At 36.4% G+C, this 14,037-nt stretch overlaps 1 protein-coding gene across 1 annotated transcript in view; it reads right to left on the bottom strand.

Moving 5' to 3' along the window:
- LOC106874323 (uncharacterized) overlaps positions 1–14,037 on the bottom strand; it is a 37,855-nt gene that overhangs the window by 2,659 nt on the left and 21,159 nt on the right. The window contains exons 4-12 of the mRNA XM_014922010.2: positions 13,436–13,566; positions 12,742–12,895; positions 11,947–12,637; positions 10,328–10,553; positions 9,110–9,291; positions 8,089–8,353; positions 5,519–5,718; positions 3,656–4,526; positions 1,974–2,094 (exon numbers count right to left, since the gene is read on the bottom strand). Coding sequence (XP_014777496.1) covers positions 1,974–2,094; positions 3,656–4,526; positions 5,519–5,718; positions 8,089–8,353; positions 9,110–9,291; positions 10,328–10,553; positions 11,947–12,637; positions 12,742–12,895; positions 13,436–13,566 — 2,841 coding nt within the window. The remainder of the gene's footprint in view (positions 1–1,973; positions 2,095–3,655; positions 4,527–5,518; positions 5,719–8,088; positions 8,354–9,109; positions 9,292–10,327; positions 10,554–11,946; positions 12,638–12,741; positions 12,896–13,435; positions 13,567–14,037) is intronic.

Here is a 14,037-nt window from a genome sequence, read left to right as displayed (position 1 = left end):
AACTCTAAGGCCTTTAGATTCCAGTCCTTACTTCCATACCTGAAATTTCTTCTCTAACTCTGAGAGATTCAGCTATAAGAAAGTCATTAGCATAGAGGAGCCCCCAAAGGCAACCAGTTTTAAATTCCTCAGTTATGGCCTGGAGGACTATGATAAACAAGATGGAGCTGAGAACCAATCCTTGATGAACTCGTAGCTGCACACATTTGTCACTGTATTTAACACCAACTTTCACTTTACCAACAGCATCACTGTACGTGATTTGGATGGCTCTCACCAATCACTCATTTATCCTAGCTTTTGCACTGACCACCAGATAAGTGAGCAAAGAACCCTGTCAAAAGCATTCTCATGAAGTTGCCTAACTAGGAAAATAGCATCAGTAATGCTTCTCCCTGGCACTATACCAAACTGCATCTCATCCATGTTAATTCTTCTCCCAATTAGTTGAGCTATGACCCTTTCTGTAACTTTCATCACTTGGTCCAGTAAGTTGATACCCCTGTAATTACTTCTGTCTGAGACATCACCTTTCTCTGTAGCAGTTGACTATAATACTGCTACACCAGCCATTGGATATACTCCTTCCTGGACAACTTGATTTACTAAATTGGTGACTAGGCCATATCCTGTGATCATGTTAGCATGAAAAAATGTGTTGAAATTATTCTAATTTTTGAAGAAGGCCAGCAATGTTTTAAGGTGTTGACTAGTACCTATTTTATTGACCCTGAAATGATGAAGGACTAAGTTGGCCTCAGTGGAATTTGAACTCAGAACATAAAGAGCTGAAAGAAATGAAATTAAGCATTTTGCTGGACATGCTAAGGATTCTGTCCCCCCCCCCCCCAAAAAAAAAGTGGGAGGAAGAAGAGGAAGCTGTCAGTGTAGGATCAGCAGGACATGATACAGTACAAGTGACAAAAATACCAAATAGGTTTGATGATATGGAACCTCTTATAATCAGCACTAATTTTAGAGCAGGAACATCAAATTTCCAAAGCCACCAGGCTAGTTATCTGGTACTTTGCACAGTAGAGTATTAATAAACTTGTATCATTTATACTAACATACAAGTACCTGTATTTCATTTAATTATTGAAGTAAATTATATATTTGTTAAATTTAGAGTGTGTTGACCCAGGTGACCACTCCTTGTTTGGAAAAATCAGTGATCTAGAAAGGCTCTGGAACCAAAGTGGTACCTGTAGTAGCATTAGGAGAAATCGAGAAGACAGAATACCTATGGACTAAAAGTTATTGTATGTTAATGAAGGAATCAGTCTTTTCCTGGAAGTATCACAACAGCACCGCTTCAGATATGTGAGCAGAACTCCAGTGTATATCTTACTTGAGTTTTGTTCAGAATTAGCAAGTGACTGGTAACTCAAGTAGTTTCTGAAGATGAATGCTTACACTTAGGTCACAGTAATAGCTACGTTATGTATGCGGGGTCACCATGAGAAATACTCATACAGCATGAAACCTAACATTGGCAGTAACCATTGCATTATAGGTATGCACAAAACAAGGAAACCACAACATACTAAATTGTTTCCTTCCTATAAGTCTTAGTAAAAAGCATCTGCAATGGACAGCAGTAAAAGATGTGATAATTCTAATATAAATGTAACATCAAAACAAACAACTCTATACACAACATATCTGTATTGACACAACTGTATGACATCATAACAAATAATAGCCATAATGTGCCAAGGAAATCTTGATGTGATTGCTTGTTCTGGAAGAAATAGCAGCCAAATTTTCATCACCACATTTAACCTTTAAAAATGGGGGAGGAAATGACACAATGGAAAGCATAACCTTCAAAAACAATATACTGGCAGAAAAGAAAAGGAAGGGCAAACAGACAAGGATGGAATGCCTTTCATCAAAGGTTTGTTGGATCAAGCTTGACCAGAAGTTAAACAGTGACAACATGCAACAGTCCTGATACAAATTCTACTTACAGATATGGTTTCTCTCCTGTGTGACGTCTCATGTGGATACGAACATATTTCCGTTCAGTAAATCGCTTGCCACAAACATCACAACCAAAAGGCTTTTGACCAGAGTGTGTACTCATATGAACTGGCAAAAGAAAAATGAGATCATATCAACACTAGACCACAGCAAAATAACATTATCTTACCGTCATCAAAGTACAATAACACAATTCCATTGTCATCATAATACAATAATTCTGTCCTATTGTCACCATGGTTCAGTAACATAGTCTCACTGTCACAACTCTGCCAGGATGGTCATACTTGGAACAACATGCAGCTAAACAATAAATCCACAAAGGGAGGGATACACACGTCACAAGAATGTATACAGATACACACATTAAAATAAGTTGTATACAACCTACATTATTAGTGTACACACACCTTGGAGTTTTACAATGAAAATATTATAGCAATACATATGCATATACCCCACCCACACGTGCAAATCATTATCATCATCATCATCATCATCATTTAATATCTGTAGTCCAAACTGGCATGGATTGGACAGTTTGACCAGGACTGGCAAGCTAGAAGGTTGCACCAGACTACAATCTGATGTGGCATGTTCTTTTATTAGTCCTGGTGTATAGGTGCAGGCGTGGCAAGTGGTTAATAAGTTTGCTTCTCAACCACATGGTTTTAGGTTCAGCCTCACTGTGTGGCATCTTGAGTTAAGTGTCTTCTACTATAGCTCCAAGCTGATCAAAGCCTTATGAATGGATGGAAAGTGAAAAAAATTCATTGTATATGTGTGCGGCGGTGGTGGGGCCCTTGTCTTAACATCATGAGATAGCTGTAAATGAGTGTTACCATCATATAAGCAAAGGCAGTCATTTCCCATATTCAGCAAAAAAATGCCTGGTCATAAATAAACATTACCTGCTTGGAAATAGGTGATGGTTGGTATCAGAAAGGGCATCTGGCAGTAGAAAATTAGCTTCAATCAACTCCATCCATGCAAGCATTGGAAAAGTGGATGGTAAATGATGACGATAAAGAAAGTGAAAGAAACCCATCATATGTGTACATGTATGTGTGTCCTTATCTTGATGAGTAATAGTTGTAAATAAGTAACATCATTATACAATTGATGTTATTTATTTCCGATTTTCTATGAAAATATATCGAGCAATGGGGTAATATTACCTTGCTTGGAAATAGGTTAGGGTTACACAGGAAAGGCATCTGACCATAGAAATCTGGTTCAATAAATGTTGTTTGACCAATGTAAGCAAGGAAAAATGGACATTAAAATGAAAAGAAAAAAAGATTATGCATATACATGTATGTATGTGTGCATGTGTATTTATTTACATTTGCATGTTTCAAAAAAATCACTCAGTTACAGGCCATCTGTGGGCTTGCAACTTTGAAGTTGTGTGGAATAAGATGTCCATATGCCTTGCTTGAAAAACAAGAAAGAATTATTGAAAAGAAAGGCATCTGGCTGTAAAACAATGCCTCAATAATAGGTAATAATCTTGCAGAGGTAAAAAAATAAAGACCAAATGAACATACACTTTACAATATGGGACTGTAGGAAGTCAAACACAACTCACAATAAGAGATTTTACACACATACAAATACACATATGTATGCATATACTTTTTATAACAATATAAAGAGATATACTCACCTTGCAATGTTACAGGGCCTCCAAACATTAAGCCACAAATATTACAAGCAAGCTGTTTCTTCCGTTTCATACGTTTCCCTTTAGTTTTCTTTGTTAAAAATGCCTTACTGTCTACCATGCTAGTATTTTCAGTCTGGTTGCCATCCACTGATTCTTCAAATTCTTCAGCTTCAGCCAGTTCAATTTCCTTGACAATCTCTTCAGCTTTTGTCATCTCCACATCACTTTCAACTGTCGACACAATAGTTTCTTGTATCTTGCTCTCTGCTGCATTCTGTCTCCTCTGAATCATTGACGTTAATGCAGACACATCATCAGCTATATGGATGTCACTAACATCAGGTTTTATATTGTCGACAGCATTCTGCACCTCTTCACTCAAGTGATCTTCGACAGTCTTTTCTGGTACATGTACAGTAACACTCTTTTGTTGGCGCCGTGAAGTTTGATTTTTAATTGTTTCAATGTTCATCTTCTTTACAATTGCCTTTGGTTGATCTAGTTCCACATCATCGACCTCATCAAGATTGTCACTGTCCTCTGTGTTACAAGCAACCTCATTGTAAGTCTTAACAGAAGGTGACAAAACCTCAATTGTTTTACTGGAATCAGTGATCTCTTGTGACAGAATAGCATTGCTCTCTGCTAGAGTTGTTTCTTCTGGTTGTGCTGTTATACTGTCCGGCTCCACAACCTGTACTGCATTTAAGAAGACATCTTCTATATTACTTTCTTCCTGACTGGTCAGTGTCTTTGTTTCAAGCTCCTCTGTTGGAGGTGGGGAAGGACTCTTCACTTTAAGACCAACAGATGTCAGCACTGTTGCATCTTCCTCTTTTTCACCTTTTAGCTCAACAGTCTGCTCTAAACTCTGAAATAAACAACAATAATTATTAGAGAATCAGAAATAACATTACTTGATCTTTCTGATTTATTACAAGAGTCAAAAAACATAATTGAACTAAATGTTTTAGCTGGTTAGCTAAATAACTCCATGTATTGGTTAATGTCACTATGAGAACCACAACTGCAAAACACAAAGTAATGTACATGGTTGGTTACATAGATTTTCTACTGCAGTTCTTTCTGAAAAGTTTGGAAAAATCATGTTATATTATTTTTCAAAGTTATAGTATTGTAGTTTTATGATTTCTGTATGTGATTATTGTATTATTGTATAACCAAGACATGGTCTTCCAGTCCACCCAGGAGGTCGGTAAATAGGAATAAAGAACTGATTCAACTCAAAGTATGATAAACAGCCTAACTCATGCCAGCATGAAAAACAGACTTAAAATGATGATATGCTGTCCTTAATTGTAATGCCATAAGGCTGCTATGTGCATGTGCTTGTGTCTGCAGGCATGTATTACACTAACTAGTTGTCTCTGTGAGTGTCTAATAATAAACCACCCAATAAATGTTTATAGAATTTATTTATGATATTTATGTGTGTGTGTGTGTGTGTGTGTGTATGAATGAATGCATGTATGTTTTGTATGCTTGAATGAATCATTTAGCACATAAATATGGTTAAATTTTCATGGGGTAGATAAAAAAATTTTGAAGTGAATGTCTGTCTAAATCATCATCATCATCGTTTAACGTCTGCCTTCCATGCTAGCATGGGTTGGACGATTTGACTGAGGACTGGTGAAACCAGATGGCAACACCAGGCTCCAATCTAATTTGGCAGAGTTTCTACAGCTGGATGCCCTTCCTAACGCCAACCACTCAGAGAGTGTAGTGGGTGCTTTTACGTGTCACCCGCACGAAGGCCAGTCAGGCGGTACTGGCAACATAAAGGGTATAACACATGAGAGTTGTGAATACATTATGAAATGGTTGAGGCCATCTACTTACAATGAAAGGACTGATATCCATTTGGAAGAACTCGGCAAACTTAGAGAGCTTCTCTTCTTGAGATTTAAGTTTCTTATCTTCGGGGAAGACTCGTGTTAAGCAACATTTATCAAGGAATTCTTTCAGATCACGATTCATACCAATCCAATAGTAGCTACCATGCAGGAGTTCTTTGGTCCGTTCCACACCACGATGGATACCTGAAGTAAGGAAATGGTTAAGTACTGGTTTAACTTTATACATTGGATAAGTGGGTATGGTATGTACTCAGTTCACTCTATTCATTGTGGATACAAAGTTAAATTATTATATATTGGCAATATGATAATTTTATACTTCACTCTCTCCAGTTTTGGACAACACACAAAACTGTCAAAGTCACAACATATGCTAGGCCCCACAATCTCTGATTAGCATTCCTAGTGACTCTAAATACATAACATAGACAACTCTGACTGAAAGAATAAATGTCTGCTTCAGGACCAGAAAATATTTCAGCTCTGATCAAATCCTTCTTATACACAAGCCCAAGAGACCACCTTTAATAGAAAACCAACAACTGGCAAAGAGTTCTAGCCCATGGATACATGGTCTCCTCTTCACCTAGTTTAACACTACTACAACCTGGCCATAATAATAAGAGCTTATATTCCTCTCAACTAATTGATTACATACCATCTACACTGAAATCCAACCAAATTTCCAACATATTGGCAGAATGTAGCAAAGAAACCAGGACTACATTTTATAGAATTATTTCTCATCAGCTACATTTAATTTAGTTTCAGAGTACACAGCAACAAGGTACAGTTTTGAAGTACCTGTTATATAGTTTCATGTAACTTCTTATAGATTACAAAGAGGAGAAAAGTACTGCAGGAAATTTTACTGGAAGGTGTATCGCTGACAGTTTTATTAGCATTATGATAAAGGAGAATCAGAGTACTATTGTTCTTAAATATGATTGTGAAAGGTGGTAGTATAGAGGGGAGAAAGCTATGTGTGTGTGTGTAAGTAATAAAGAGTCCTCGGGTAATATGATAGAAGGTCCTAAGGAGGGGGATAAAATCTGTAGAAGTAAATGAACGAATGAAATAATGTTTACATTGAAGAGAGTGGGGGAGTCAATTTGAGTATTGTTTATATCTAAGACCAATGCAGGATAATCACTACCCAAGTAGCAACCTGAGAACATGTTTTGCTCAGTTAAAAAGAGATATTTGAGTAGGATCTCATCACATTGATATAAAGTGCAAGTTAGGGAGCTAGTATAATAATCAAGAACTAAATCAATGAGTCAACATAGGGAACCTCTACACATCATTTGACCAGCAAGCAGCTACTCCGTCTTAAATTACACCTTACCATTTTAAAAAGGAAGCATATACTGAATAATGTAGTCCTATGTCTTTGCTTTATACTTTTAAATCATAAGATCCTTACTGGATCAGAGCTTACCTAGGGATATTATTATCAAACAAGTACCAAATTAAGATTCATGTAAGATTTTGGTATTTTATTTCAGTTTTGACTTCAAAGAGCAGGGGTTTTTTTTTTGTCTAAATAAGGAGGTAAGGATAATGCCCATAATGACATTTGAAAGGACTCTGACATAAGGTTTATGTTCAACATGAACATCTGTAAATCAATGTCTGCAGGAATTTCAGAGAATTAACATCCAATGAAAGGTAAAACAGTAAAGGTGGGGATGGGAGTGACACAAGGATAAAAGTGGTCTTGGGTGGTGAAGGCATTTTTTGAGTATTTATTTGAGAAGGACAACTGTTGTAGTAGAGACAGAAAAGATAGAGTGAAGAGAATTACTTAAATGATCTTCCTTTCAAAGTGGTTTCAGGTGTTTGCACAACAGTAGCAACAGCACTGCCCAGATGTGAGGGCTGCATTCAATTCTCTGGAGGCTTTTAATTGATTAGCAACAGGTGTGTCATGTGTATAGGAGCAAGTATTATTAGGAGGTGACAACAACTGGTTGTTAATGTACAGGAAGAAAAGTATGAGGAAACAACTGAACTTAAGGGCATATTATAGTAGATACAGCGTGGGTCAGAGAAAGCTCCCAATCCAAAAAGTAAGAGATGGATAAAGTACATAGATAGGCAGTTTAGCAAGGCCTACTTTTCTTTAGAAACTCTCCTAATTTAGTTTAATTTAAATTTGTTAATATTTACTTTAAAGTGATACAAGTAAGAGGATAGTTTTTTCAGGAAATTGTGGGTGTATGGAAGACTTGGTAGTGTTTCATATGAAATCTGGGAAGAAACACTAATAGAGAGGGGATGACAGGGAACAAAGCAAGAGACATCACCAACTCCCTAATTTATTTTTTTGTTATTGATCAACAGGCTCTGACTGATCTGGTATTTGCGTTTAGCAAAATCAACATGCTGTTCCAATAGACAACTAATCTGTTGGTGCACACCTTCTTTCCAGGTATGGATCATGGCTTTTCTATAATGACTCTGTTGCCCTTTTCTGAGTTTGACATTTAATAATTTTGGGACCCACACACACTCTGACTCCTGACACAGTAAACAACACTAACATATTACCTGTTCTAAGAATGTGTGATTCTGTAACAGCATTCTGTTTCTCAGCTGCTGTCATCAGAACTTTGCGTAAACGACCAATAGTTTGGTTTTCTGTGTAATATAACTGGCCACCATTAACACGATACTTTGGAGATTCTCTGTCAGCATAGTCATTTTCCTCAGTGGTTATGTCTGCTGGTTTAGCACCGGTCAAGTGGAACTGTTTGATAATCTCATACAACCTGATTTGGACTTCTTCATTCAATGGTTCTGGTTCAGCATCAGCCTGACAACAAAGCAGAACAATATTAGACCATGTCTAATGGTACAAGTACAGTAAATGTCAACAGTTACTTTAGACAATCTAGTTAGAAAAGAATTAATGGTTGATAAGGGTGGAGTGCTACCTACATTCAGAAAGGGATATAAGCTGAATATCAGAAATATTCTACAATTTAGAGAAATGCTACACTGCCAGTGTTCAGGACCAATCCCAACTGCTAGTGTGCAGGGTCACTCCACACTGCCAGTGTCAAGAGTCACTCTACATGCTAGTGATTATTCACTATCAGGTGCCAATAAGCTTTTGATAAATGCTTATGTTGACGGCAGTAAATTGATTGTATAGATGCAGCACATTCAAATGATTATGAAGTACATAGTCATGAGGCTCTAAGTTCAATCCCACAATGTGACATCTTGGATAAGTGAATTTAACAAGGCACCGGGTCAACCAAAGCCTTGTAAGTGAAATTGGGTAAAAAGAAACTGTGTGAAAGTCTATAGGATGGATTGTACCAGTAATTTGAAAGGCCCGGCATTATCAAACAATGCGTCAAATTAAGTCTACTTGAAAATTACATACACGTCTGTGGAATACTCAGCTACTTACATACTAACTTAATGATGAATAAATAAGTTAATTGAACAACTAAATACTTATTGTCAAAACCAATAAAAATCGATTGACTATTGATGGAGAGAAAGACTACTGTAACAAATACGTTACCAAAACAGCAAGATGTGGAGAAGAAATACTTACAGCCTTGACTAAATTCAAGAAACTTTCTTGAGCAGGGTTAGTGTCAGCTTCAGACTTCCTTCGCTCACTGCCATGTTCACAAACAGGACATGTCTTCACTAAGGCAGCACCATCCATTGTCATACCTTTCCAATAATAATCATTCAAGCGATCTAAAGTCCTTAATCGCCCCAAGTGAGTCCCTAGGAAGAAAAGAAATAACAAGAATATATATTCAGAAACAGAAAGAACTACAAAGACCACTACCACCACACAACTGCAATACACTTGGATCACTACCCACACAAGACCTCACTGAAGCTCAAATCATAGCTTCACCTGAGCTAACTGTAACAACAATAAAAATAACAAGTGATATGTTATACAATCAGCCTATGAAACATACTGATTACTACTCCACTGTTTCAACAGGCTTCTTTACTAAAAGGGATTAGATGAATCTTTTATTGTACAAAATGTCATTACTCACATCAATTTGGTGAATCACAATATCTTGAGATCCGTTCCCAGAATTTCCTTCCAGCTCTTCTTGGCCCTATTGTGGTAACTAGTACTATTAGCACAGTTTATTCTAACCTAGATGCGGTGTATTCACATTACATGTGTATGCCAGCAGAGTCATTTCTTGCCAAGTCTCTCTCTCTTCCATTCACACTGATATCATGTAACCAATAAATCACATTTCACTTATTTCTAACTTTCACTTTCAATATCTAACTCACTACTACACAGTACTACACTCTTACACACTATTAAGTAATACCGTATTCTTCTACATTCTTACACATGTACCACTATCATGTAGTACATTATTCTTGTACATGTATTGCTATCATGTAGTACCACATTTTTACAAGTCCCATTACCATGCAGTATCATATTCTTATACATGTTTCACCACTATTGTACCACATTCTTACACATAATTCATATAGTTTGCTCTTTTCACTGTTAACCCTATCAAGGTAGAAAGATTTATACATTAATCCTTTTGATACCAACCTGCTTGAAACTGCTTCTGGCTCTGTAGTACAAATGTCTTGTTTTCAAGTTCTGAATTAAAATCTACCAGACCTTAGCCAAAATCTATGTTCCTAACACTAGCTTAAAGATAACTAAGTTATTTTACTAAATTCTTTGTTATATTTAAAACTGATTGAAAGAAATACAGAGCATCTCAACAGAAATATGGTAACAAAAGGGTTCAAGTCATCTTACCATTTTCCAGCACATGAGCTGCTTTTAAAAGCTTGAAGCGTTCCAGTTCATCCATCACAATTTTCTTTAGTTTGGAGCCTGATTTATAATACATTTCATCGTCTTGAATGACATAATTCTGAGCCATTTTCCGGATCACTCGTTTATAGTCATCTTTTATACCAGGAGGGTAACGTTTCTGTTCAATATATAGCTTTAGAGCGAGGTAATAATCATCTAATGGTACCTGCATGAATCACAAAATGATGTCTTAGAATATGGAGAGAGAGAGAGAGAGAGAACCATAATTTGGAAAAGACAAATGTATATGTCTAAATTATTAGAAATTTCTAAAGTTTCTGTTGTGCTTCAGGTCTGAGCACAGCTTTCTATGGAAGAACAACAGTTATCCATGAAACACTTCTCCCTCTTCATGCCACCAATGTTGTTCAAGCAAGAGCAAGCATCAAAACATTTTAACACCAAAGTAGTCGGAGAGGAACTCAGAGCATAAAGAGCCAGGGCAAATATTGCAAAGCACTTTATCTGGTGTTCTACAAAATATGCCATTCCACTGTCTTTATCAGATACAAGTTCTTCAGACATATTTTTTCCAGGCTATGCAACAAAAGTATATATTTACAATTTCTATATCTTATACTATGTTTTGGTTTCTGAATGTTATCAGCTGTCTCATTATACATAGTTTCAGGCTGGATTCAAACAAGAAACCTTTATTTGCAAACTAGGGATTATCCTCAAGGCCACTGGCTCACATCAATAATGAGTTACTAATTGGCTGATGAAGAAAGAATGTAACACTGAGTTTGTGTGAAATCACATAAGATGAGAAACGACGAAGGACGTAACTGTTACTAGGTCTTCTGAAACAGATGTGAGGAAGAAAGAATAATATCCTCAAACTGAAGGCCAAGCCCAAATGTTTCCTATAAAAGAGGATTTCTTAATTACAGGTAGCCAAAAGTCAGGTTGTGGTGGTAAACCTGGCCATAGCAGCTACAGCAGATTTTAACTAAGAACACAGACCAAAAAATTCTGCAAGGCATCTTGTCTGACACTCTAACAAGTCCACCTGTCTAGACCAGTACTTTATTGAGCCAACAAAAATTAAAAGAAAACTTCACCTAGATTTAGTGAAAATTTGTTTCTATTGATTTTTTTGATAATAGATAGATATTTATTATATCAGCAAAGTAAACTTAAAAGATAAAGTTTAATTTTAACTAATATTTCTTTGAAGTCGTGCATTTGTGTGTGTGCATGCATGTTTGATACCCAATGCACAAAGGAAAAAAAAGTGTAAATAAGGTTTCTGTAATGAAATAAAATTTTTCTAATTGAAAAAAGTAATCATAAAATTTCAAAATAAAATCTTAATATACACTGAAAATGGTGTGCATTTGCTTAGGTGGTCAATATGGAATTTGAGTGATGGTCAGTCATATGGATGCAGACATACTTAGCAAAGGAAAATGCAATTTGCACACAAACAAATTCCTGTGCATACCTGCAACTATAAATTAGATGGAACATTGTCCCAGACACTAGGATTTATAATCAAAACAATCTGACCTGTTTACAGTCCTACAAGATGTAAAATCAAAAGGAATATTACTTACATCACGATTTTCTCGTTTCTTTCGTTTATTGCCTTTCTTGGGTGAATAACGGTTGACAACGTCTAGATAATTCTTCTTGCGTCCACGACGACCAGGTGACATTTCTGAACCTGATAAACACTCATCCTCATCAATAGGGACATTACTAGTGTCGTCTTCTATTGAGGTTTGGGTGGACTGAGAAGATGGTGGTCGCCCACGAGGTTTGACAGGTTTATCATTGGTTGCAGACAAAAGTTTCTTTGACTTAACAGAGACAGGTGTGGAGGAAGCTGGAGTGGATGAGGTTTTGTTAGTGACATTATTATTATTATTAGTAGTTGTTGTAGTAGTAGTAGTGGTAGTAGTAGCAGTAGTAGTAGTTGTTGTACTGCTTTCTGCTGGAGTATCCACAATATTTTCAGAATGAAGCTCATTAGGGTTAACTTCCCCATTTACTTCTGTAGCAGCAACAGGTGCTTGCGATGAATTCTCATCAACCACTTCTTCTCCAGGGTAATAATACAGTACAGGTAAATTTTTTTCAGAACTACTTGGCTGTTCCGATGTGTTTGCCAGCAAACTCTCTGTCAGACCTTTACTTACTTTCATCATCTTCGTTTGAATAGACTGAATCTGAGAATCAGACAGATTTGGGTCCAAGTCAGATCCAGGTTGACGGAAAGATATACTCAATGGTAGACATGGTTCCCTACAACAGACAGAACATCATAAGCGACAGTTATTGATAAAGACAGACAAACGCAATGAGGCATACGGACAAGTACACTCAAGATTACAATAACAGACTCTCACCTATGATGTACAAGGTATACTGGAGTATATTCAGCAATCTGTGGTCGGTTTATTCGATGTGGCATCAACCAAAGATCAAGACTTTCATGCCAGTTGCGAGGATAGGATTTAGCAAACTTTCTCAGGTCTGCCTCTAGGTCTTTCCACATGCCATCTAAAGTTTAATCAATAATACAGCCACAATGAATTACTGTCAAATACATTAGACTAATCACTTCAATAAATAATGAAGAAAAAAAAGGGTGTTTTTCTTTTTTTGTATTTCACTTCTTGGGTCCACAGGAAGAGGCAGTACATATGGTATTCACAGGCCTTCTTTGACCAGTATGACTGAGGCTTTTAATGTTCCTCTTGAACCTTTATAGGTCAACACTTGCAGGAAAAGTATGAGCAGAGATGACACAGTCCAAGAGGGCTGATGTCCTGAAGAAAATGGACTGAGTATAGTGATTGGTGCCAAAATTTGGACACAAAAGTGATGACAAGAGAAGACAAGTGGGACAGGAATGATGGGGTAGAGACAACATGAACCCATCAAGCTCCAAAAAGCAGAAGTCATTGTAGTAGTAGTAGTAGTAGTAGTAGTAGTAGAAAAGGTAGAGATAGGAGACAGTGCACCCGTTGGCCAGGGCATGTCTGTGAGTGAATTTTAACCTGATGAAGAAAATAAATATAAATATTAAAATTAACATACTTGTATCTTGGCAACATCCAAATTTCAAGTCAATGGCGTGTTCTTTATCAGTGAGTAAATCAAAGCGACCAGCAATCTTTCTACAACTGAATGATTCTTTACGGAATGTCAAGGTTTTCATGACACCATATCTAATAAAAAAATTTTTTTTTAAATAATAAAATTTCTATAACCAGTGGTTCTGGACTGGACCTACATAACCATTGAGGTCCATATAAGATTTTGTTAAAATTTATGAGCAATAAATTGACTATTTCTACAATACACAAAATATTTTAATTTTTTTAATACAATTTCTAATATTCAATTATAAAAATATAATTAAGATTTTTTTTTAAACACTGAATAGATATGAGAGTCCAGTAGAGTAAAAAAGGAAACAAAGGGGTCCATGGGCAAAAAAGGGTTGAAGACCACTGTTCTAAATGGTCATCAATAAAAACACTGCATAATCAGACTATAAATAACAGCATGTTGTATAACCGGACTGTATAAATAGATGTATGTTGTGTCAGTCATTTTGTCAACCACTAAAAGTATTGTCTTTGACAGTCACAATAATGTGCTCCTTAGTTTGAAATTTGGTTTGATACAACTCAAAT

The sequence above is a fragment of the Octopus bimaculoides genome, chromosome 6 (assembly GCF_001194135.2).
Source record: "Octopus bimaculoides isolate UCB-OBI-ISO-001 chromosome 6, ASM119413v2, whole genome shotgun sequence".
In the NCBI taxonomy this organism is placed as follows: Eukaryota; Metazoa; Mollusca; class Cephalopoda; order Octopoda; family Octopodidae; genus Octopus; species Octopus bimaculoides.
Note: the sequence above shows the minus strand (reverse complement) of the source record. Positions and strands in the feature narration are given on the sequence as shown.